We start from the raw sequence: 22,735 nt of genomic DNA, 5'->3' as shown, positions 1-22,735 counted from the left end.
AAGGGAAAATACAAGCCACAGTATGTTTATTTTTTAAAAATGACTATCATTTTTCCCCCAAACTACTAAGCTCAAACAAAAATGCTAAAATTTACTAAAAATAAACCAAGCAAAAGATTGTTTTCAGAAGTGGAATAAGCTGCTGTTCCTTCCATTGTCTCTTTTATCTCTGAAATTTTCTTTTGAAAATAAATTGTACTAACACTTGATGTTATTAAGCTGTAAGAAACCGTACCCTTGCTTCAGAATAGCTAATAGACAAATACGTTACTTGTCATAATATTTGGTGAAAATGTAGAAATAATTTGAAAACAATGTCCAGGATCTTTAAAATACTGTTTTAAAATCGCTGTTCTTTCAGAACTCACTGCGTTCAAAATCATTCACAGTATATTGATAGATTTAATCTTTAACAAAGGGCACAAGAACAAAGGTAATTAGTTACCCTAAATGTTTGTGTAAAGTATAATTTGCTCTTTGTGGTGTCATACCACAAGCCATACCCTAAAATATAATGGAATCTAGTTTGTGTTGTTTAAAATGATAAAATATTAATGATAAATGATAAAATGACTTTTGACCAGTGATTGTTGGTACTTAGCAACTACAGAGTTGATTATTTTAGGCACTGGTAAACTTTATGTAACCAAATAGAATTTGAAAAAACAAAAATAAAAACAAACTTCCCTTGCAGTCAAAAAAACTGAAAGACATAAATTTCCTTATCATATTATATCTCTTGATATGATCAGCTAATACCTTATTTTAGAACTGAAAACTGCCTCTCTATTACCATTATAGCTATTTGCATGCTGCCTAGATGGACAAGATCAGCTGCTGGGTTTTACACTGCCATTCCTTTTCCCATTTTCGATTTGTCAGTGTGGTTATTTCTGTCAATTCACAGAAGAAATCATCTAATATAAATAAAAGAGGCCTAAGTTCCCAAACAATCCATTTCTAATGCGCTCTAAATGAAATATAGTTCATATACCAGAAGTATTTAAGGTGTCACATACCATGAATTCGGGTGAAACTGGATGAAAGAATCTGGTTCACATGCTAGAGAAAGAGGAAAGAGGGACGAGGCTCGGATTGTAGCTCAGGCTCGTTCCCTGACCATGTGTTCCTCCAAGGATGCTCCTTGTAGATGGGAGATTGGACTTCTCTTCAGGTGTGTGCCTGAGTAGATGCCTCAGCCTTCATTAGTGCACGTCAGTTCTACCCCCAGTTTGGTTCACTATATATTATATTGTTATGTTATATTATGTTATGTGATATCATGTTGTTATGTTTTATGTTACATTACATTATGTTATGTTACATTATACAGCTTCACACGCAACAGAAGGAAAGCTGCCTCCAATCTTAACAGGGCTTATAATCTCGAATTTGTTATCACTCAAATTTGGATAACTGAGTAAAGAGCAACTATGTTTAAGGAAGCTTATGTGAAGAATTTTCAGTCCTCCCATTCTTCTAGATCCAGGAAGGCAAATAGATTATGCACAGAAATTGATTAAAGTCCTGCTTGGTAGGAGGGTGACGTGGGAGCTGATTCTGGATGCCATGGGAAAGAGGACCCTCTGTGTTCACTGTGGCCTTGTGTGGTACATGTGTGCTGCATACTGACCAACTCTAATCCAGATATTCTCAAAGGATCCCTGCATTAACGTTAAACCGCGAAGAACTATGCATCAGGACCACATTTGTGATATCACCTACAGAACTGATTCGCCCGAGCTATGTTTAAGCATTAAAACTCTAGCACACATTCAGTCATATTGACAGAAACAAAGCTAGCACAACTATTATTATTTCCTGTAAAGGTATTTATCATTTGCTACATTTAATAATATTCTCCGTATAAGAATCCAGAGGAGAAATTTCTTTCAAGACTTAGTACTAGGAATTATCAAGTTCCATCTGGCTGACTGGTCACTTTTTACCTCATGAACAATGACTTACTTTTTTCTCCTCTTTGCACTGCCCTTAGACATCTCCTAGAAAGAAGCTCTTCTTTCTAGCACTGGGCAAGGACAGTACACCTGCCCTTATGGGATCCATTTCACATGTTAACCTCTCCCTTGATTTCAACTAAGTTTCCTTATCCATATTTTCCCTTAGCCTCAATTTATTCACTTACACTTTTCAATCTTCTACAAGTGTTCATTCTGAGTGCCAGAATAAGACAAAACATAAACATCCCAACCTAGATGTGTTACATGGGCAACTTACAATCTCTCAGAGGCTGGGATTTCTTTTCTATAAAACAAGAGGTTGTTCCATTCTAGTTCTGAAAGTGTGTCATATTTCTAAATAAAAACCAGGAAATCAGTAACACATTTTTTTATATGTTCACTGACTTTATTAATTTATTTCCTAAAAATTTCTCCCTTTATACTATGTCACAATCAGTGAAAACTGACTGATTCTTCAAAAGGTGACCCTCTTAAAACTAGATAATGTCTAATTTATCTATTCCAACTATTTTGTATGTGCAGAAATTTCACCAAATGACATTTAACGATATCTATTCTCATGGTAGCCCCATAAAGTAGCATTTCATATGAAGGTCCAGAGAAATTTGCATAGTTAATAACTTTGGAAATGTTAAGTAACATTAGCATAGATTAAGACATTCATCCAGCAAGGACCATCTTCATTTTCTTAATATCCAATGTAATATTCTACCCATAATATATCACTAACTCCATTTAGCACAGTAATCATTAATGATTAAAATCAATTAAAATGCATAAAGAACTATGAGTTATACACTGTGTAAATGAATCACATTATATTATATCATATTATATTATATTATTATACAGAGATCTCAGAGCCGTTTAATAAATAGACCTTTCAATTCTACCTTTTGTACCTGTGACAGGCTTTTTAAAAAACAATTATTTTTACGAGGTAACAATGATTAGATATTGCCCTACTCCATGTCTGCTACTTTATTATACATACAATTTAAGACATATTTTGTTGCAAAACAAAGACAAGTATGGGTTAAATGAAGAACCATTTGCCTGTGTACATTTTCTGGATGACTTAAAGCTTGATTTGTTTTGTGCTTCTGTTAATGAAACTATTTAAAATAACCATTAAAGTCTATAAATTAACATAACGGATACATTCTTCCAGAATCTCAACAGAGGTTTGTTTTTTTTTTGTTGTTGTTGTTTTATGTTAACTTGAGGCTCTGTAATAGATATCATTCACAGAGTTGTTTTCTTTTTTTAATACCTAATGGAAACAATTTAGTTTCAATGAGCTCTGTAATCTGAACCAATTTGTACAATTTTGCTGACATAAAAGGGTCATTTGAATTCAGAAAAGGTGAAAACTTTAGGCTTTGTTTTTCTTTCTGATGGCACAAATAAGTTTCCGAAAGCAAAAGAATATAAATTCTGACCCAATACTGGCTACATATAATTAATTGAGTGACCACTGAAGACAGCTCCCCAGAAAGCCTTGTCCTGAACATTTTAGCATTTCGTCCACCCCTGACTGAGAAGCCTAAAAATGCTTATACTACTCTTTGATTTCTCAGAAAAGAAACAAAGGACAGGTTCTCTCAAAAGCTATATAGGCTTCTGAGATCACTATTATTCTAGGATACTAATGCGAGACCAAATATAAGGTCACGAATAAATTCATTCTTCAAAGTGTAATATGCTCAAAAATAGTTGAGTCTATTTACCATCTTCAAATATAGCTAAGAAAAATAAGAAATTAAATATAATAAACATCACAAAGTTTTCTGGATATGGAAAAATTAACAAAATAATGGGTACTGGCAGAATATGTTTTTCAAGAGGCCAAAGAGATGATGAAAAAGAGTCCTTTAAGGCAATGAAAAACTTGAGCTCGAGGCTAAATAGGGGGAAACATTCTGTAGAAGAAAATGTTATTATAAAGTTTCATATTTTTAATCCCCATTTCTCCTGGGGAGCTAAAAATGTAACTTTCATACTCTTGTCCGATCCTATTATAGTAAGATTTCTGCTTAATAGAGAAGATACTGGGATTTGGAGGAACTCTATTTGCTTAAAAAAACAAGAGGTCATCTTTATAATAAAATGGAAGATCATAACCAGGGTACCTGGGTTTACCTTTGCTTTGCGGAAGTGGTAGACCACCAGCATGCTAACAAAGTCCAGCAGCATACACAGGGCTTGGAAGGAGATGATGGCAAGTCTCAAATACTTATCCTCCTGGACAAAGCAGGGGCTGTCATCAGCACAGTAGGGGCAGCCCTCCCTGCAGGGTAGGCAGACATGGGCTTCTTCTGACACATCTTTTGCATTTCCTGCGAAATGGTAATCCGGACCCCTTCCTGAAAATTCCAAATAAAACCACAGTGTCATTGCACCTCTGAGGTAGCTGAGACTGAGAACAGAGTTATAACACATCCTTACCTCTTCATTCCTTTTCCCTTTTTGCTAGAGGAGAGAGTTACTTTGCCTTTAGACTCAAACAAAATACTTTTTACCCCTTTGATTTAAAAAAAAAAAAAATTGTCATTCCAAATAACTGAAGAAAATTAGCAAAAATGAAAATAAAACTCCTCAAAGGCAGGGAAGAGTTTTCTATTTTATATCATTATCTACCATTCACCAACTGATACGCCCTACAGCACAAATCATATTCCATAAATATCTGTTAAAGAAGGAAGGATAAGAAAGTCATGTCTTTCCTGCACCAAGTAAATAAATATACACAACACTTGGAACTTCTTGACCTAGCTGGCACAGAATCCAGAATGGAGCTTTGATTGCTCCTTGATTCAGCAGGGATCTCATCTACCAAGTTCATTAGGTCTAAATTGGATAAAACGGTACTTAATCAACAGTTGTTCAGTATGCAATTGCTTAATGATGGTGCATCCTTTGCCCAGAGTACAATCCATCCTTACAGCATACTGTGTAATTTCCTATTTTGCATACACATTGGACACTTCCACACTATAAATTAACTGCTGCTATTGATCCTCCCTTTAATGTTAGATTCTTCTGTCTCAGTTATCGAACTTAATTTACCTCTAAAGTCCAAAGTCCAGGTAAAGATTCTCTTTAATTGTTGAGATTAACATTGAAAAATATCTGATTAATAACACGTAGTAAAAAACAAACCCTATTTCCAATCTGAACTCAAGATGAAAGACATTAGTAAATATACACCCCGTTTAGCATATAACACAACCACACACCACACAGTTCAGTATATAACACAACCTTGATTGAGGAATTTGGAAAAGAGGTTATTCTGGTTAACAGCATTTTAATAACACCAAGTTTAACAGTAAGTCTTTATTACTTCCAACTCTTGTTGAAGATTTACAGTTTTTCTAAAATGCATGTGCCTGCTTTCCTTTCTTAGCAAATACAATAGCAAAAACATAATTGGATATTCCTTTGATGATTCATGATACATTGCCTTTTAATAGTCATGCTATTACACAGAGAAAAGTGTACAAATTTTAGTGTCCAACAGATGTAGTTTGCATCCCTAGACAACTCTGAGATATTAGTCAACTCTCTTGACCACTTTGGATCTTAGTTTACTAATGTATGAAATGTGAATTGCTGTGGGGGAATAAGTGAGATAATGTATATAAATCACAGTGCCTAGCTTTCTCCTCCAAATATGGGAAATATAAGAGGTGCGATCAAACAATATGATGAATGTTTAAATAAAAAAAGATTTATAGTAAAAGACACATTGCCATTAATCCCCCTCAAACTACTCCCCCTTGCTTCGAACACACTTAGTCCATCACTCTTTCCTGCCGCTTTCTGAAGCAGTTCTGAAAGTCCTCTTTCACCAGTGTCTTTAGTTGCGCTATCATGACTGCCTCGATGTCCTGAATCATTTTGACTTTGGGGAAGAGCTAGAAGTCGCACGGTGCCAAATCCAGTGAATCAGGAGGATGAGGACACACCATAATATTTTTATTTGACAGAAATTGCCATATACCAGAAATGATGTGTGACATGGAGCGTTGTCATGATGGAGGATGATTCACAGCACACTTTAAAACACACCTTCTCTCAATCGTAGCTCACACCCAACTGACTGCACCAAATGAGTTGAAACTTGTCACACACTGTTACTAAAATTCCATGCACCACTTCCCATATTGAAGATCCCTGCCTTTATGTTGGATGGCACTCGGCAGCAGTATTCACTGTATTTGTTGATCACAACGAAAGGCTCCGTACACATTGTGGTACGACAATTTCTGTCAAATAAAAATTACAGTGTGTCATCATTCATTTTATTCACTGGATCTTGCACCATGTGACTTCTGGCTCTTCCCCAAAGTCAAAATGACCATGAAAGGTAAATGTTTTGAACAGATTCAGGACATTGAGGCAACCACGATAGTGTAACTAAAGACATCAAAAAAGAGGACTTCCAGAACTGCTTCAGAAAGTGGCAAGAAAGAATGAAGGAATAAGTGTGTTCGAAGCAAGTGGGGGTATTTTGAGGAGGATTAATGGCAATGTGTCTTTTACTGTAATATATTTTTATTTAAACATTCACCGTATTTCTTGGTCACACTTCATAAAGTGGAATTATGAATCCATTTTTGTGTTAAAGAAAGGCACCTACTTGTTCAAAAACAAGAAAGTCAGAAGAAAGAGCTGAGGTATAGTAGGAGTGAATAGAAAGGATAAGCTCCATTTTATAAAAATTAAGTTTGAGGTTCAACTCATTGTCCAAGAGAAATATACAATAAGTGAAAAGTACTATTAGACTGGGTTGTGGGAGAAGGACCAGTGTCAGAGAAAGAACCTACAGAGAGCTCTGGGAGGGGATGAGTTATTCATTAGGGAATGCAAAGAGGAAGAAGCTTGACAGACATAAGTTCTTACAGTGTCAAAAAAGAAAACTGGCATCGACTGGAACATGGTGGAATGTTATCAAAGATGATGACTGAGCAAAGGCTACGAGGTTTAATAGTTATTTTATCCTTCATTGACCATTAAGACAGTAATTTCCAAAGAGTGGTAGAAATTGAAATTAGGTTATCCGAGGTTAAGGAATAAATATGTGATAAATTAAGATATTATTTCAATAAATGTTTAATTGAATAAAAAAAGAGAAAAGGTCATGGTTAATAGGAATAATGATGGGGTCAACAAAAGGATTTTGGTTTTTTGCTTTGTTTCTTATATTATGGGTGAGATCTGAACATAGCTGTAGTCAGCAAAAGGAACCATTGAAAATTAAAGAAAGATACAGGAAGATTATTTAAGAAAGAACTTGAGATGTAATCAAGAGCATAGATGGGATAAACTAACTCTAAGAAAAATTGATATTTCTTCTAACACTGGAAACAATTAGAAGTGGATTAAATATATTTTTTTTAGGTTGTTTACTGCTTTGGAATATACAGCTATTTTTTTTAAATTATAGTTTCAGGTATACAAAACAACATAATGATTAGACATTTACACACCTCACAAAGTGATAACCCTGACAAATCTACTATCCATCTGACACCATACATAGATACTACAACACTATTAACTATATTCCCTATGCTGTACTTTACATCCCGTGACTATATATATACATATATATATATATATATATATATACACACACACACATAATTTATTTATTTATAGTTGACATTCAATATTATTTTATATTAGTTTCAGGAGTACAGCACATTGGTTAGGCATTTATATAATTTATTAATTGATCCCAATGATAAGTCTAGTACCCATCTGACACCATACATAGTTTTTACATACTGCATTTCCCATCCCTACGACTATTTTGTGACTACCAATTTGTACTTCCTAGTATATTAGAAAAGAATGTAAATTCTGCTGTTTTAGGGTGAAATGCTCTTAAAATATCAATTAAATCCATCCATCTGGTCTTTTCATGCAAGGCCGTTGTTTCTGTGTTGATTTTCTATCTGGAAGATCTATCCATTGGTGTCAGTGGGGTGTTAAAGTCCCCTACTACGACTGTGTTACTGTTGATCGCTGTCGTTATGTACGTCAATATTTGTTTTATATATTTAGGTACTACTATGTTGGGTGCCTAGATGTTTACTAGGGTGATGTCCTCCTGTTGGATTGATCCTTTCATTATTGTAATGTCCTTTGTCTCTTATTACAGTTTTCATTTTAAAGTTTATTTTGTCCAATATAAGTATTGCTACCCCAGTTTTTTTCTCATTTCCATTTGTGTGAAATACCTTTTCCATCCTTTTACTTTCTTTCTATGTGTATCTTTTGATCTGAGGTGGGTCTTTTGAAAACAGCATATGTATGGGTCTCATTTTCTTATCCCTTCAGCTACCCTATGTCTTTTGATTGGAGCATTTAACCATTTACATTTAAAGTGATTATTGATAGGTATACAGTTGTTGCCATTTTATTATTCATATTTTTGACCTTCATTTGTTTGTTTTCTCTTTTCTTCTGCTTAAAGAAGTTCTTTTAACATTTCTTGTAATACTGGCTTGGTGGTAATGAATTCCTTCAGCTTTTTCTGGTCTGGGAAACTCTTTATCCCTCCTTCAATTTTAAATGATAGCCTTGCTGGGTAGAGTAGTCTTGGTTGTAGGCCCTTGTTTTTCATTACTTTGACTATTCCCTGCCATTCCCTTCCGGCCTGCAAAGTTTCTATTGAGAAATCAGCTCATAGTCTTATGGGAGCTCCCTTGTAAGTAATTAGTCGTCTTTCTCTTGCTGCTTTTAGGATTCTCTCTTTGTCTTTAACCTCTGCCATTTTAATTATGATGTGTCTTGGTGTGGGCCTGTTTGGGTTCATCTTGCTTGGGACTTACTGTGCTTCCTGGGCTTGAATGTCTATTTCCTTCACCAGGTTAGGAAAGTTTTTAGTCATTATTTCTTCAATTAAGTTCTTGATCCCTTGTTCCTTCTCTTCTCCTGGTATTCCCATGATATGAATGTTGTGACTCTTGATGTTGTCCCAGAGGTCCCTTAAGCTATCTTTATTATTATTATTATTATTATTATTATTATTATTATTATCATTATTTGTTGAGGTTGTTCCAATTGGGTGTTTTATGCTACCTTGTCTTCCAAATCACTGATTCAGTCTTCTGCTTCATCTAATCTTCTGTTGAGTCCTTGCAGTATATTCTTCATTTCAGTATTGTATTCTTTATTTCTGACTGTTTTTTTTTTTTTTTTTTATGGTTTCTAAGTCATTCATTATGCTTACTATCTCCTTGGTAAAATTCTCATGAAGTTCCTTTAGCATTCTTATAATCAGTGTTTTAAACTCTGCCTCTGGTAGGTTGGTTGCCTCCATTTCATTTAGTTGTTTTTCTGGAGGTTCCTCCTATTTGGGACATGTTTTTTTATTTCCTCATTCTGGCTTCCTCTCTGTGTTTGCTTGTATGTATTAGGTAGATCTCCTCTGTCTCTCAGTCTTTGCTGGGTGGTCTTATGTAGTATGTGTTCTGTGTGGTCCAGTAGTACAGTCTCCTTGATCTCGTGTGTGTGTGTTCTAGGAGTGTCCCTTGAGTGTGTTGTATGCGTTCTGATATAGTTGAGCTTTTATTGCTTTGATGTATCAGTGGGTGGGATTGACTCTCAGGCTGACTGACTGTGAAGATTGGCTATGCCCATAGTGTATGAGCTGCTGTGTGGTGGCTGACCCCTCAGAGGGAGATTTGGCCCTGTGGGCTTTTGTACCCACCCTTTATGTTGCTGATTGTGGGGCTAACCAGGTAATGCTCTGGTGTAATCTGAAGCTGGCCTCTGGGTGTGTTGTTTCTGGTGTCTTTTGGAAGGGGCTCCTTTGCAGGCCAATTTCGGCCTTGACTGTTAATGGCCTGCAGCTACCCAGTGGAGCTACAATGCTATATGTGGTTGGCAGCTGCCTGTGTTGGACCTGTTGGCATGTCGGGATGACCTCATGGTGAACCGAGTATGTCTGCCACCGGTATTGGGCCTGGGACAGTTTAGTAAAAGGCCCAGGGCCCCCTAGGCATATTGCCACCTGCTGACTGCCTGTAAGGTTCAGCTGTTGAAAGAGCCTCCTTAGGTGCACAGGCTGGGCTGGTTGAACCAGTCTTAAGAGTACCTTTGAGATATAGCTCTAGGTCGGCAGGGTGGGGTTCCAGGGAGCTACAGATGGTGGGCGGTAGTTTGTACAGAGTTAATGCAGTTTTGCTTCTTGCAGCAGTGTCGGGCCTATGAGGACTTTACAAAAAGCCCTGAGAACACCACTGCCTTAGGCCTGCAGGTCCCCAAGAATCACCTAAGAGTCACCCAAGAGATGCTGTGGCACAGGTTGTGGCTCACTGCCCACAAGCAAAGTTCTTTGGGCTGCCGTGGGCTATCTGCTGCTGTATTAGGCTTCGGCACCTATGGGGTAGGGCTGGCTGCTCAGTAGGCAAGAATATTCTGGGCAATGCAGTACTAGATGTGTGGGGTGGGGACACAGGGCATCACCAAGGTCTTGTGCACATGAGAATTTTACCAGAATGCAGTCTCAGAATGGCTCTTTGGGGGAAGGTTCTAGATAGAAAAGATGGAACCCTCCTGTAAGCTACTTGTGAGGCAAGCTCCACACAGGGATAATGACTGCTATCCATCCAGCCCTCGCACCAAAGCCACACCACTCAGTCTTTCCCCACTTTTGTCTGGCACCTCTCGAGTTACTGCCTCTCCAATGGGAACCAGGTGAGTTTTAGCAAGTGAGTAAGTCTATGTGTGGGCCCTTTAAGAGGGCGTCTGGGTTTCCAGCCACCTTCTGTCTCACCACAATGGGCAGACAGAGTCCTCATTGATTTTCATTTCCAGATGTTTTGGAACTTCTCTTCCCAGCACAGGACCCCTGGGCTGAGAAGCTCAGTGTGGGTCTGAGACACCTCCCTCTTCTGGGGGGATCCCTGCCACTGAGGTGTCCGTCCTGGTGTTCAACCACTATCTGTGGGTTTGGGGTCAGCGCATTTTGCATCTCCAACCCTTCCACCAGTTTCAATGTGGCCTCTTCTTTATATCCTTAGTTACAGGGGTTCTGTTTAGCTAGTATTCGGATGATTCTTGAAGTAGATTGTTCTATAATTTATTTGTAATTTTGGTGTCAGCCTGGCATGCAGTTTACCTAATCCACCATCTTGAACCAAAATTGGATTAAAGATGCTTTTTAAAGTATGCTTGTATAGTGGGAAGGAATCAGTTGAAAACCATCATGAAGTATAGAGGAAAGAAAGTATGGAAGCTAATCTTATAAAGTCTTACATTTCTCAACAACTCAATTAAGAATATGGGTTGAGAATGAAGAAGGCCAGTTTTAAGGATGAAGATATGATAGATTAATGCAGTAACTTAATACAGGGTAACTAGCTGGATTATGTGGCAGAAAAATAATCCAGTTAGGATAAGATACTATGATTTACTAAGAGATCCAGTCAAGGTAGTTTTTCAATTTTCTATAGTTATCAGTAGCCTAGAAACAAATGGGAAGGATAGAGCAGTTGAGGGAAGAGAATAAGGAAAGAGGATTGTGAAAATGGCATTGCAGGAAAGGAGGAAAAGCCAACACAAGGTTGTGTAATGGACCTAGGGCCTTTGCTCAATCCTCCAGGCCCTCCTGAGTCTGAGGATAACAAGGGATTAGACAGAAATATTTCTCCATCATCAGCTTTCTCTTTGATCATAGGTGGCTTTCAGAGTCATTACCTATCATACATTTCCTGGGTTATGAGTCCAGAGCAGGTTCCTGCATCCTGTGCCATGACTTCAGCAGTGCCCCATAGCAGAAAAAGAAAGTAGAAGTATGGCATGAGTTTCCAGTCTGAGACAAAGCATAACATATCTGTACTTACGCAAAATCATTCGATGCTTTCAGGAAACAGTCACAGCAGTGACTAGAGTAAGAAGTAGGGCCAAGTGGCATTTGAAGAGCTGAAAAATAGGTATCTCATACAGACACAAACTTGAGGAATGAGCAAGCACATACATCAAAAGCTATGAAGTATGAAATAGGATATGAAGAAAACAATGAATTAATTAAATCTTGAGTACAAACTGGATAGTCATGTGAGTGAAGCCAGAAAGGTTCTCCGTGCCAAATAAGATGAGAATGTTGGCAAGAATTCAGATGGTCTGATGAGAGTGACCAAAATGTGAAGAGCTCTAAGATCAGATTTGAGAGACAGAGGTCAGGATTTCCCTTTTTGGCCAAGATGGTAGAACAGGGCTTAAATTTACCTTCCAATTAGAAATGAACAAACAAAAACTGGACAAAATATTAAAAAGTAATGGTTTTAAGAACACTGGACATCAGCAACAAAGAACAGTGATTCCTAATAACTGCAAACACTCCTCAAACAAATCAAGCTACCATAAACAACCACAGCAAAAGTTAAGTTAGTAAAGAAAAAGTATCTATGCAAAATCTTTATTTTGCAAAATAGTCCTTCTTAACCCCGTCTTTGTTTTCTTGATTTAGCTAAATAAGTGGATATTTTCTCATTGGTTTAAGAAGCTCCTGGCTGCGTATAAGCCAAGCAATATATATATTTATTTTCAATACTAATTAAACTTGAAATTTCACCTGTATCTGCAAAGGTGCAATTCTCCTAGATGTTATGAACCAAGACTATTTAGCACCTTGAATCACTCAAACCTGAAAAATACTGCAGTATGTTAACTGCTTTGTGTATTTGAACTTGTTAGTGTTTGAAAGATACGACTGTAACAAGCAGTCCCAGTCACATTTTAGCTACATTTGCAAGTATTTTGTAAATTTTTCAATCATTCTTAATCAAAATTTGAGAGTTCCTCTTTGCTTATGACCAAACTTATTGTCCCCTTCTAGTAAATGCAGAAAACCTAACCTTATCCCTGACTCGTTTCATGACCATTATTTCACTCTTGCTCAATTTCCTCATCATTAACTGTTACTCTGTTGCATAGTGTATATTTCTGTAAGGCACTCCAAATCATTCTTTGAATAAGGTATGAGATAGAAAGAACTGGAGTACCTCGAGGTGTACAGTGTTTGACAGAAACAAATTATTATTCAACTCAGCAACTATTTTCTGAGTGTCAAATTATGTAGGCACTGTTTTAGTGGGATAAATAAGTGAATAAAACAAAGATTTCTGTGCCTGTGAAATTTATGTCCTAGAAAAGGAAACAGACACAACCAATCAACATAATAGGTAAATAATATTGTATGTTATAACTGAGAATTGCCAACAGAAAAAAATTAGTGGAGCAAGGTCAGGGGTATCTGACATGCTGGAGGTGGGACTTGGGAGTGAAGAGAATTTCATGGAGAAGACATGGCCAGCACAAAAGCCCTGAGGTGAGAGCATACCTGGCATATTTGAGGAAGTACAAAGAGGCTGTGTGGCTAGAGTGGGTTGAGCGTGGGGCAGTGTTGTGGAGGAAAAAGTCAGAGGAGTAATGGGGCCAGGTCATACAGGGCACTGCGGGCCACTGTAGGGACTTGGATTTTATTTTCAATAAAACAGAGAGCCATGGCAGCGTTTAGAGCAGGGTAGTGATATGACTTGTGTTATGTTGTTAAAGGATTGCTTTGGTTGTGTAGAAAATATGCTGTAAGGGTTAAGGAAGCAGAGAGATTAGTGGGAAGCTATTGCAGTAATCCAGATGAGACCTGATGATGGCTGGGGCCACAGGGTAACAGTAACAAATGCTAGATCCAGATATAGTTTGAAGGTGGAATTGACAGGATTTTCTGATGAGTTGGCTATGGAATGAGAGAAAAAGAAAAGGGTCCAGGGTGACTCCTAGGTGTCTGGCATGAACAAGTGGATGGATGAAGTTACTATCAACCAAGATGTGGAAGAATGCATGTGGAGATGTTTTTGGAGAAGATCTTAAGTTCAAACTGGGCATTTTAGTTTGCGGATGTCTACTAGAGACCCAAGTCATGATGTCGAGTAGGCATCTTGCTATATAAGTCTGGAGTTTGGAAGACAGGTCTGCATTGAAGACAAAGATATAAAAGCCATCAGCATTTATATACTATTTAGAATCATGAGACTGGATCAGATCACCTAGAGAACAAGTAGAGACAGAGAAGACTCCCAGAGCCCTCCGATATTCACTTCAAACAAAATCTTTAATCACACAATGTTTCCAGGCTCTCACTCATACAAGCATATTGCATTATTTCTTTCCATAACTGTAAATGCAAAAGGCAACCAACAAACAAACTGTAAATGCAAAAGTCATATTTAAATTCTCTGGATTTAAATATGACTTAACACTATCAACGAGCTAAAGCTGATTTCTTGGTTTGGGTCCTCTGAAAGCAGAGCCTGAGAGAAGGGCTTGGATATAAATAACTGATTTGGGAGGTGATGTCCAAAAAGAGGAGTGAAGGATCAGGTAGAGTGAGACAGAGAAGAAGAAAAAAGGCAGTAAAAAGTCTATTATGAACTTGGACATCACTGTGGGTAATGTGGCTCAGTCTTCCGGGAAGTTCTCTAAAAGCTGCACACAATGTCCCTCAGATGTGTCTCTCCCAAGAACGGGAGGCCGGAGCATTTATGCAGCAACTATCAATCCCACTGGTGGACAGTTGTTCCCAGGGGACTTCAATTTCTCCACACTCCTGGTCAAGGGCTAAGCAAGCCTACAGGGCATCCGACAAAGTCTGAGGCAGAAAAGGGAAGAAATTATGTGGGCATTTGAGATGAGATACTGGCAGCATGCCCAGTAACTATCATAGTGACAAAAATCTGAGGTGGGTGAAGAGTATGTGAGGCAGGGCACACAAAAAAATGTATGCTCGCTTCAAAGATCTAAAGTTAGCTGTCTGTGGCACCACTGGTATAGAATACAATTTGAATGGTGCCCACTAGATTTGAGCAACTTGCTAACCATACTCGTACTGTGCAAAGCTCGACTCAAATGTATCTTCCCTGACCCGTTACTCTCTTCACAAACCTGTTATCCAGAGAGCCACATCAACGCAGAGTGATGTCTCTGTTTCTGTTCACTTCTCTTCCTGATGCTCCAAGACCTTGTGACTATCTTTATTTGCCTGTGTTCTTCTCCTCTGCTTACTGCTAGCGTTCCACAGCTCTATATGCTATAGCCAAAGAAACTGTGTGCTCCGTAAGAATAGAATAATGGTTTTGTATCTTTGTTTTACACCTAGATTAAAATTAAAGACCCAATATATTGGGCTGTAAAATACAATCAGGACTGCAGGACATTCAACAGAAAAAGGCCATCCACTCCATTATCTTTCTCAGGTAGGAGAGAAGCAATAGTTAATAGGTATTATCTCTACTGAAATAATAGCAGCTAGATATAAGGTTGGAAATTGACACAACGCCAAACCATTCTACTCATATATTTTGTGATATAGGTAAAACTAAATTATGTTGATTAAGATGAATGCTTCAATATTCATGGATAAAAAGGCAATTTGTGAGAAAATAAATTAAGATCATATTTCATTCTTTGTGCTCAAAAGTATCACCAGATCAACTCACAAATGTCAAATAGTGAAGTACTATCACGAGAACCTTCCTCTTTAATAACTGCCTTAAAGTTATTTGACTAGGAAAAATCATGAGATTGAGCACAGAAAAAACAAAACTGAAAGTCAGAGACCTGATTGCTAAAGCTCAAAACAGCCAAAATCAAAGAGAGAGCTTTCTACATTCTGAATTTCCTGTAGGATTCGAAGCATAATTAATCTTCTAGTTCCAAAAATATTTTACCAATTTATGCTGATAAATTATGTCTCTATCTAGGACAAGGGAATATATGCAGCTAGGAGAAATCATACTACTATTAAATAATAATGGGTTTTTGTTAATCTGCTGAAAGGTACTTTATGATGGCTTAAAATTTTAAGTCCCTAAAGGATAGGAGCCATGATTTATACACTCAGAACTGAACATAGTATTTTACACACATTGGATTCTCAGCAAATAATTGCTAATGATGAAAGTGCTCTCTGAAAAGAATAATTTAACTGATCTGTAATACAGCTGTATATTGAAAATAACATTGAACTCAATAAATCTTTCCTCATGCTCTTAAAGCACTTATGTTTAAGAATTTATTCAAAATGGTATTTCTCAAGATGCTACATACACTCCATTATCTTTCCAAACTAGAAAAATATTTTAGGCATATAAGCTGTTACAGGTGTCTTGGGAAAATCTGTTGAGAAATCATCTAGGGTGATCATTTGATTTGCAAATTTCAGATCTGGGCAACTTGAAACATCTACCATGCACAGAATCCCGATCTGCTTTGGTAAGGCTTGAAAATGAAGATGATACTTGGAACTTTCAGATAAAACAAATCCTTCCTGAAGACAAATGGCAAATATGAAGAGCTATTAGCTTTGGCAACAGCAGCTTTTCAGTTCATTACATGGATGATCAAGTATTCTGCCTTGAGCATAAATTTAGAGAAGGACATTGGGAGAAGGTTACAGTAGCACCATAGGACATCTGAGAAAACCAAAACTCTCACCTGTAAACATGAGCCTGTCAAGATAAGTTGTGACAATTTTGAATGCTATGTTAACCCATTTGCGTACTTTAATTTTACTACATTGACATCAGAAAAACACAAAACCTCTGGACATTTTTTTCCATAAGTATAGTTTTATGTTTACATAAACTGTTAAAAATATAAACTTAAGAATGGGTAAGTAAACCTAGTACATTTACTCAATGGACTTCTATGTAACTATTAAAATAAAGTTGAAGAGAACTATGTATGATGTTGAAAATGAATATAATACCACGTTTTTAGAAAGATCATATACATACAGATATTCGTATATAAACATAAACTTAAAAAATTAAATGAGCAATAAATTTTCAAATGGCTTTTTAAATTCTACTTTTCTATACATTCCAGTTTTTTAAATAAATGTGTAATATTTTTATAATAAAAACATAAATATTTTAAAACCATGATCCTCTAGATAGCAATGAATAACAAAGTGAATATTTGCTCCAAATCAAAAAACCCAAAAGACCCAAATTACCCACCAATGCTTACAATTATTAAAAATCTCAGATCTCTGAATTAAACCGCAATGTTCTGAAAATTAGGTTTTTGTAGCTTTTAATTTTGAATAATTTGAAATGTACAGAAAAACTACAAGATTAATGCAAAGAAATCCAAATAAATGGATAAAAAAGATGTAGTGTGTGTGTGTGTATCGTGTATATATATATATATTTGTATATATAGTCGTATATATATACATGTAGTATACACACACACACACACACACACACACACACACACAATGGAATTATTATTCAGCTATGAGAAAAGAGGATGTCCTGCCATTTGCGACAACATAGATTAACTTTGAGCACATAATGCTAAGTGGGATAAAGTCAGACAGAGTAAGCCAAGTTGTGTATGATATCACTTACATACGGAATCTGAAAAAGTTCAACCTGTAAAAAACACAGAGTAAAATGCTGGTGACCAGTAAATGGGAGATGAATGGGAATAAGACTGATGGTATTTAAGGGTACAAACTTATAACGAGTAGTAAATAAGCCATAGAGACCTAATATACAGTATAATGAATAGAGACAATAATGCTGCAGTATAATGATATGTGATAAATACTGCTTCAATGATAATCATATTACAATAGGAAAACACTAAATTTACACCTTAAATTTACAAAATGTAACATATCAAATTTATCAAATAAAAAAAGGAAATCCTATATATTCTTTACCCAGATTCACTAATTATTTGCATTCTACAATATTTACTTATCATTCATATTCCCTTGACAGATTTATTTAAATGTATATTTATACATTTAAATGTATATTTATAAATTTATATGTATACTACTCTTTCGAGATCATGTGAGAGTAAATGTAAAGATATTGTGTCCCTTTACCCATAAACACTTCAGTTTATGGGTCCTAAGTAAAAAGCATTCTCATACAAAACCACATTATGATTATCAAAGTTGGGAAACTTAATATTGATAGAATATTTTTTTCTATTTTTTTTCTTTTTTTAAATTTATTGGGGTGACAACTGTTAGTAAAATTACATAGCTTTCAAGTGTACAATTCTGTATTACATCATCTATAAATCCCATTGTGTGTTCACCACCCAGAGTCCGTTCTCCTTCCATCACCATATATTGGATCCCCCTTACCCTCATCTCCCACCCCCCACCGCCCTTACCCTCTGGTAACCACTAAACTATTGTCTGTGTCTATAAGTTTTTGTTTCTCATTTGTTTGTCTTGTTCTTTTGTTGTTTTTGGTTTATATAGCACATATCAGTGAAATCATATGGTTCTCTGCTTTTTCTGTCTGACTTATTTCGCTTAGCATTATACTCTCAATATCCATCCATGTTGTCACAAATGTTCCTATATCATCTTCTCTTACCGCCAAATAGTATTCCATTGTGTATATATACCACAAGTTCTTTATTCATTCATCTATCGAAGGACATTTTCGTTGTTTCCATGTTTTGGCAACCGTAAACAAAGCTGCAATGAACATTGGAGCACACATGTCTTTATGTATAAATGTTTTCAGATTTTTTGGGTAAATACTCAGGAGAGGGATTGCTGGGCCATATGGTCATTCTATTCATAATTTTTTGAGAAACCTCCATACTGCCTTCCATAACGGCTGCACCAGTCTGCATTCCCACCAACAGTGTATGAGGGTTCCTTTTTCTCCACAGCCTCTCCAACACTTGTTATTATTTGTCTTGTTGATGATAGCCATTCTGACTGGGGTGAGGTGATATCTCATTGTGGTTTTTAATTGCATTTCTCTGATGATTAGTGATGTTGAGCATTTTTTCATGTCTATTTGCCATTTGTATGTCCTCTTTGGAAAAATGTCTCTTCAGGTCCTCTGCCCATTTTTCAATTGGGTTGTTTGTTTTTTTGTTGTTGAGTTTCAGGAGTTCCTTGTATATTTGGGATATTAGCCCTTTATCGGAGGCACTGTTTGCAAAAATCTTCTCCCATTCAGTTGGTTGCCTCTTTATTCTATCGATGGTTTCTTTTGCTGTGCAGAAGCTTTTAAGTTTCATATAGTCCCATTCGTTTATTTTAGCTTTTACTTCCGTTGCCTTTGGAGTCAAATTCATAAAATGCTCTTTGAACCCAAGGTCCATAAGTTTAATACCTATGTTTTCTTCTCTGCAGTTTATTGTGTCAGGTCTTATGCTTAAGTCTTTGATCCATTTTGAATTAATTTTGGTACATGGTGACAGATAGCAGTCCAGTTTCATTCTTTTCCACGTGGTTATCCACTTCTCCCAGCACCATTTATTGAAGAGGCTGTCTTTCCTCCATTGTATGTTTTTAGTTTCTTTGTCAAAAATTATCTGTCCATATTTATGTGGTTTTATTTCTGGGTTCTCAATTCTATTCCATTGGTCTATGTGTCTGTTTTTCTGCCAATACCATGCTGTTTTGATTATTGTAGCCCTGTAGTACAAGCTAAAGTCAGGGAGTCTGATACCTCCAGTATTGTTCTTTTTTCTTAAGATTGCTTTGGCTATTCGGGGTCTTTTGTGGTTCCAAATAAATCTGATGTTTTTTTGTTCTATTTCTTTAAAAAATGCCATTGGGATTTTGATGGGGATTGCATTAATTCTGTATATTGCTTTGGGTAATATGGACATTTTAACTATGTTGATTCTTTCAATCCATGAGCATGGAATGTCTTTCCATTTCTTTGTGTCTTCTTCAATTTCGTTTAAAAATGTCTTGTAGTTTTCAGCATATAGGTGTTTCACATCCTTGGTTATTTCTCTTTCAGATGGAGTCAGAAAGTTCTTGTACAGTTCTTCATTTCTTTTAAGTCTCAAGTCTCTTTCTTCTTCCATCTGTGTAATTTCCAGCTTTCTATCTTCGATGTCACTGATTCTTTCCTCCATCTGGTCAACTCTACTACCTAAGCTGGCTATTTCATTCTTAATTTCTTCTATTGAGTTCTTAATCTCCAGAAATTCTATTTGGTTCTTTTTTAAAATTTCAATCTCTTTCGTTAAATGCTCATGTTGTTCTTTGATTGTGTTTCTGAGTTCATTAAACTGCCTTTCTGTGTTTTCTTGCATCTCGTTCAGTTTCTTCAAAACTGCAATGTTGAATTCTCTGTCATTTAAGTCCCATATTTCCATATCTTTAAGTTCCTTTTCTGGAGACTTTTCACTTTCTTGCTGAGCTGTCTTGTTGCCTTGGTTATTCATGGCAATTACTGATTTATTATTTCTCTTCCTAGACATCTACAGGAGTGGCTTCTGCAACAGGTTGATAGGAAAAGGTCTTTCTTTTTTTTTCCAGTACTTGTTGGTAGAATGTTTTATTTTCTCTCTGACTGCAGCCTTTTTTTCTCTCTCACACGGTAGTGCTATGTTTTCTCTGCACTATTCCAAGTTCTCACACAATGGGGGGATTCCCTGGGACACGGGCTTCTCCTCTGTTAATAGTTCGCCTGGGTCACAGGGCGCAGGGTCCGTGTGGGTATGTGGAGAGCTTTTGGAGTTCCAAAGCTCTTCCTGCACCAGTTTCAGAGCCCATATGTTTCAGCAGTTCTGTTTACTCCTGCAGGGATCCTCCCAGAGAGGTGGGGCCAGGGGTGGGGTGAGTTGTGAGAGGTGGCCCAGAGCAATGGTGGCAACCACCACCACAGCCGGTCCTGCTTCCACAGCTCTCTCCCCTTTGCCATAACTAGTTGGGCTGGGAATCTGTGTCTGTGGTCCACAGTTCTCAGAACAGCAAATATTCTCTTCTTTTGATCTGACACTGCTACTGTTCTAGCACCGGGCAATGGGGGCGGGGCGAGCTCTGGGAGGGTCTGGAGGGGGCGGCTAGTCTTAGTGCCTAAGGCTTCCGTTCTCTGCTCTGTGGTGAGGGCTTAAACCTCCGTTTTCAGCCTTCTTCCCTCAGTCTTTTCTCCGAGGTCTCTGCCATGAGCGTTGGGTTCAGCTGTGTTATATGCTGCCCCCTCAGCCCTGTGGGCCATAAGTGGAGCCCTAGTAGTCCGAGTTCTTCCTTCTCCCACAGCTGCGGTAGTTCTTGGATGCAGAGAGCTCAGAGCACTGAGCTAGGTCTGCGTCCTGCGCCCCTGGGCTCCGTCTCCGCACTTCTTCCTTCCCTCCTCCCCCGCTTGCACGATTTGCCCACCTTTAGGTGAATTCAGTGGTGGGCCTCTTCGTCTTGCCTGTCTGCTGTGCAGGGAGTCCTTTGTGGAGTTATAGTTGTTCGATTAGTTGTAAATTCCAGGGGAGCTTTACAGAGGCTCACCTCACACCGCCATTTTGATGACGTAATCGATAGAATATTTTTATGACTAGTCCATATTAAAATGTCATCCATTTTGGTGGTAATGTCCTTTGTAGCTATTTTTAATCCATCCAGGATCATATGTACATTTAGGTGCCACATCTCTACTCTCTGATCTGGAACATGATTAAGACAATAAAGTATTTTTTCAGTCTTCAAAAAAACTTTTCTGATCAGTTTGTGAGTTCTCATGAGCTTGGTGATGTTTCTGTTTTATAAACTACGAATCAGCAAAATTTTAAGACTGTACCGCATAGCAAACATACAACTGTTGAAAAACATTTATATATGTTAAATGCATATAATAAATATTAAATTGGGTGCCTGTATGTTACTGTTGACGACATTGTTTTACGTTGAATAATAAAGTGCAATACTTTACTCTCCCTCATTAATCTAGCAAATGGAGATGATTTCTTAGAGAATCCTTCATTTTGTTGTTCTTTGAAACTTCCTACTACTTATTGATATTCTAATAAGATTAGAACAGTTTAACACTACTAACAATGCCTTTCTAAATGTTTCATCCCATTTAGAGATTTTTAAAAATCTTCTATTGAAATAAGTTAGACAATTCAAAATAACCCAAAAAATGCAGAGATACAGTTTTAAATAATTTGCACAGACATCCTATCTATCACTTTATTAAATTTGAATTTCAGTTGTCATTCCTATCTAGCCATATCTGTTTTGACAAAAAAGTTCAGCAAATAATAAACTTCATTAAAAGTTGTCCTTATAAATGATGTTAAGTATTAATATCTTAATTTTTTTTCCTTCAGTTAGGCAATATTATCCTTTTCCTTTGAAGGAAACTGCAAATGAAATTAGAAGGTAACATTAGAAAACATATGTGGCAAAATTCTATTTGAATGACTACTGCCCAAAAAACCCTTACATTTTGTGTATATTGAGAAATTTTGTCATCTACCATAAAAATCGAAGTGGCAGTTTCATCATTGCAGATGAATACTAGAATTTCCCATAAATTTTCCTGAAATATACTATATATTTTTTTTGGTTTTTTGAACTGAAGATTCAATTGAAGATTTGTTTAATGAACAAGTTAAAGTGGGCGCTTTTCTCCCATTCCTCCTTTTTTTGATTAAAAAAACAACATGCATTTTTCTAACCTTTTAAATAGATATTTCCTTGGAATAAATTATAGAAGCATCAAACTGGTAGATCAAAATGTAGCCACATTTTTACGACTGTGGCACATTATCAAAATGTACCTCAGAAAGTTTTCTTCCTATGTTTTATGGAAGAAAAATACTGAATTATGATTTAGAAAAGAATGAATTAAAGTGAGTAGTATAGAGTGAAGCAGAAGTTATATATTTCAGGTCCTCATAGTATAAACATTTAGAAATATCACCATAGTATTAAGGGTTTTGCTGAT

The 22,735-nt window shown here is 36.7% G+C and overlaps 1 protein-coding gene across 1 annotated transcript in view; it reads right to left on the bottom strand.

Moving 5' to 3' along the window:
- GPR158 (G protein-coupled receptor 158) overlaps window positions 1–22,735 on the bottom strand; it is a 394,094-nt gene that overhangs the window by 144,752 nt on the left and 226,607 nt on the right. The window contains exon 4 of the mRNA XM_033100781.1: window positions 4,125–4,348. Coding sequence (XP_032956672.1) covers window positions 4,125–4,348 — 224 coding nt within the window. The remainder of the gene's footprint in view (window positions 1–4,124; window positions 4,349–22,735) is intronic.

The sequence above is a fragment of the Rhinolophus ferrumequinum genome, assembly GCF_004115265.2.
Source record: "Rhinolophus ferrumequinum isolate MPI-CBG mRhiFer1 chromosome 5 unlocalized genomic scaffold, mRhiFer1_v1.p scaffold_110_arrow_ctg1, whole genome shotgun sequence".
NCBI lineage: Eukaryota > Metazoa > Chordata > Mammalia > Chiroptera > Rhinolophidae > Rhinolophus > Rhinolophus ferrumequinum.
The sequence above is the reverse complement of the archived record's forward strand: the minus strand, read 5'-3'. Positions and strand labels throughout refer to the sequence as shown.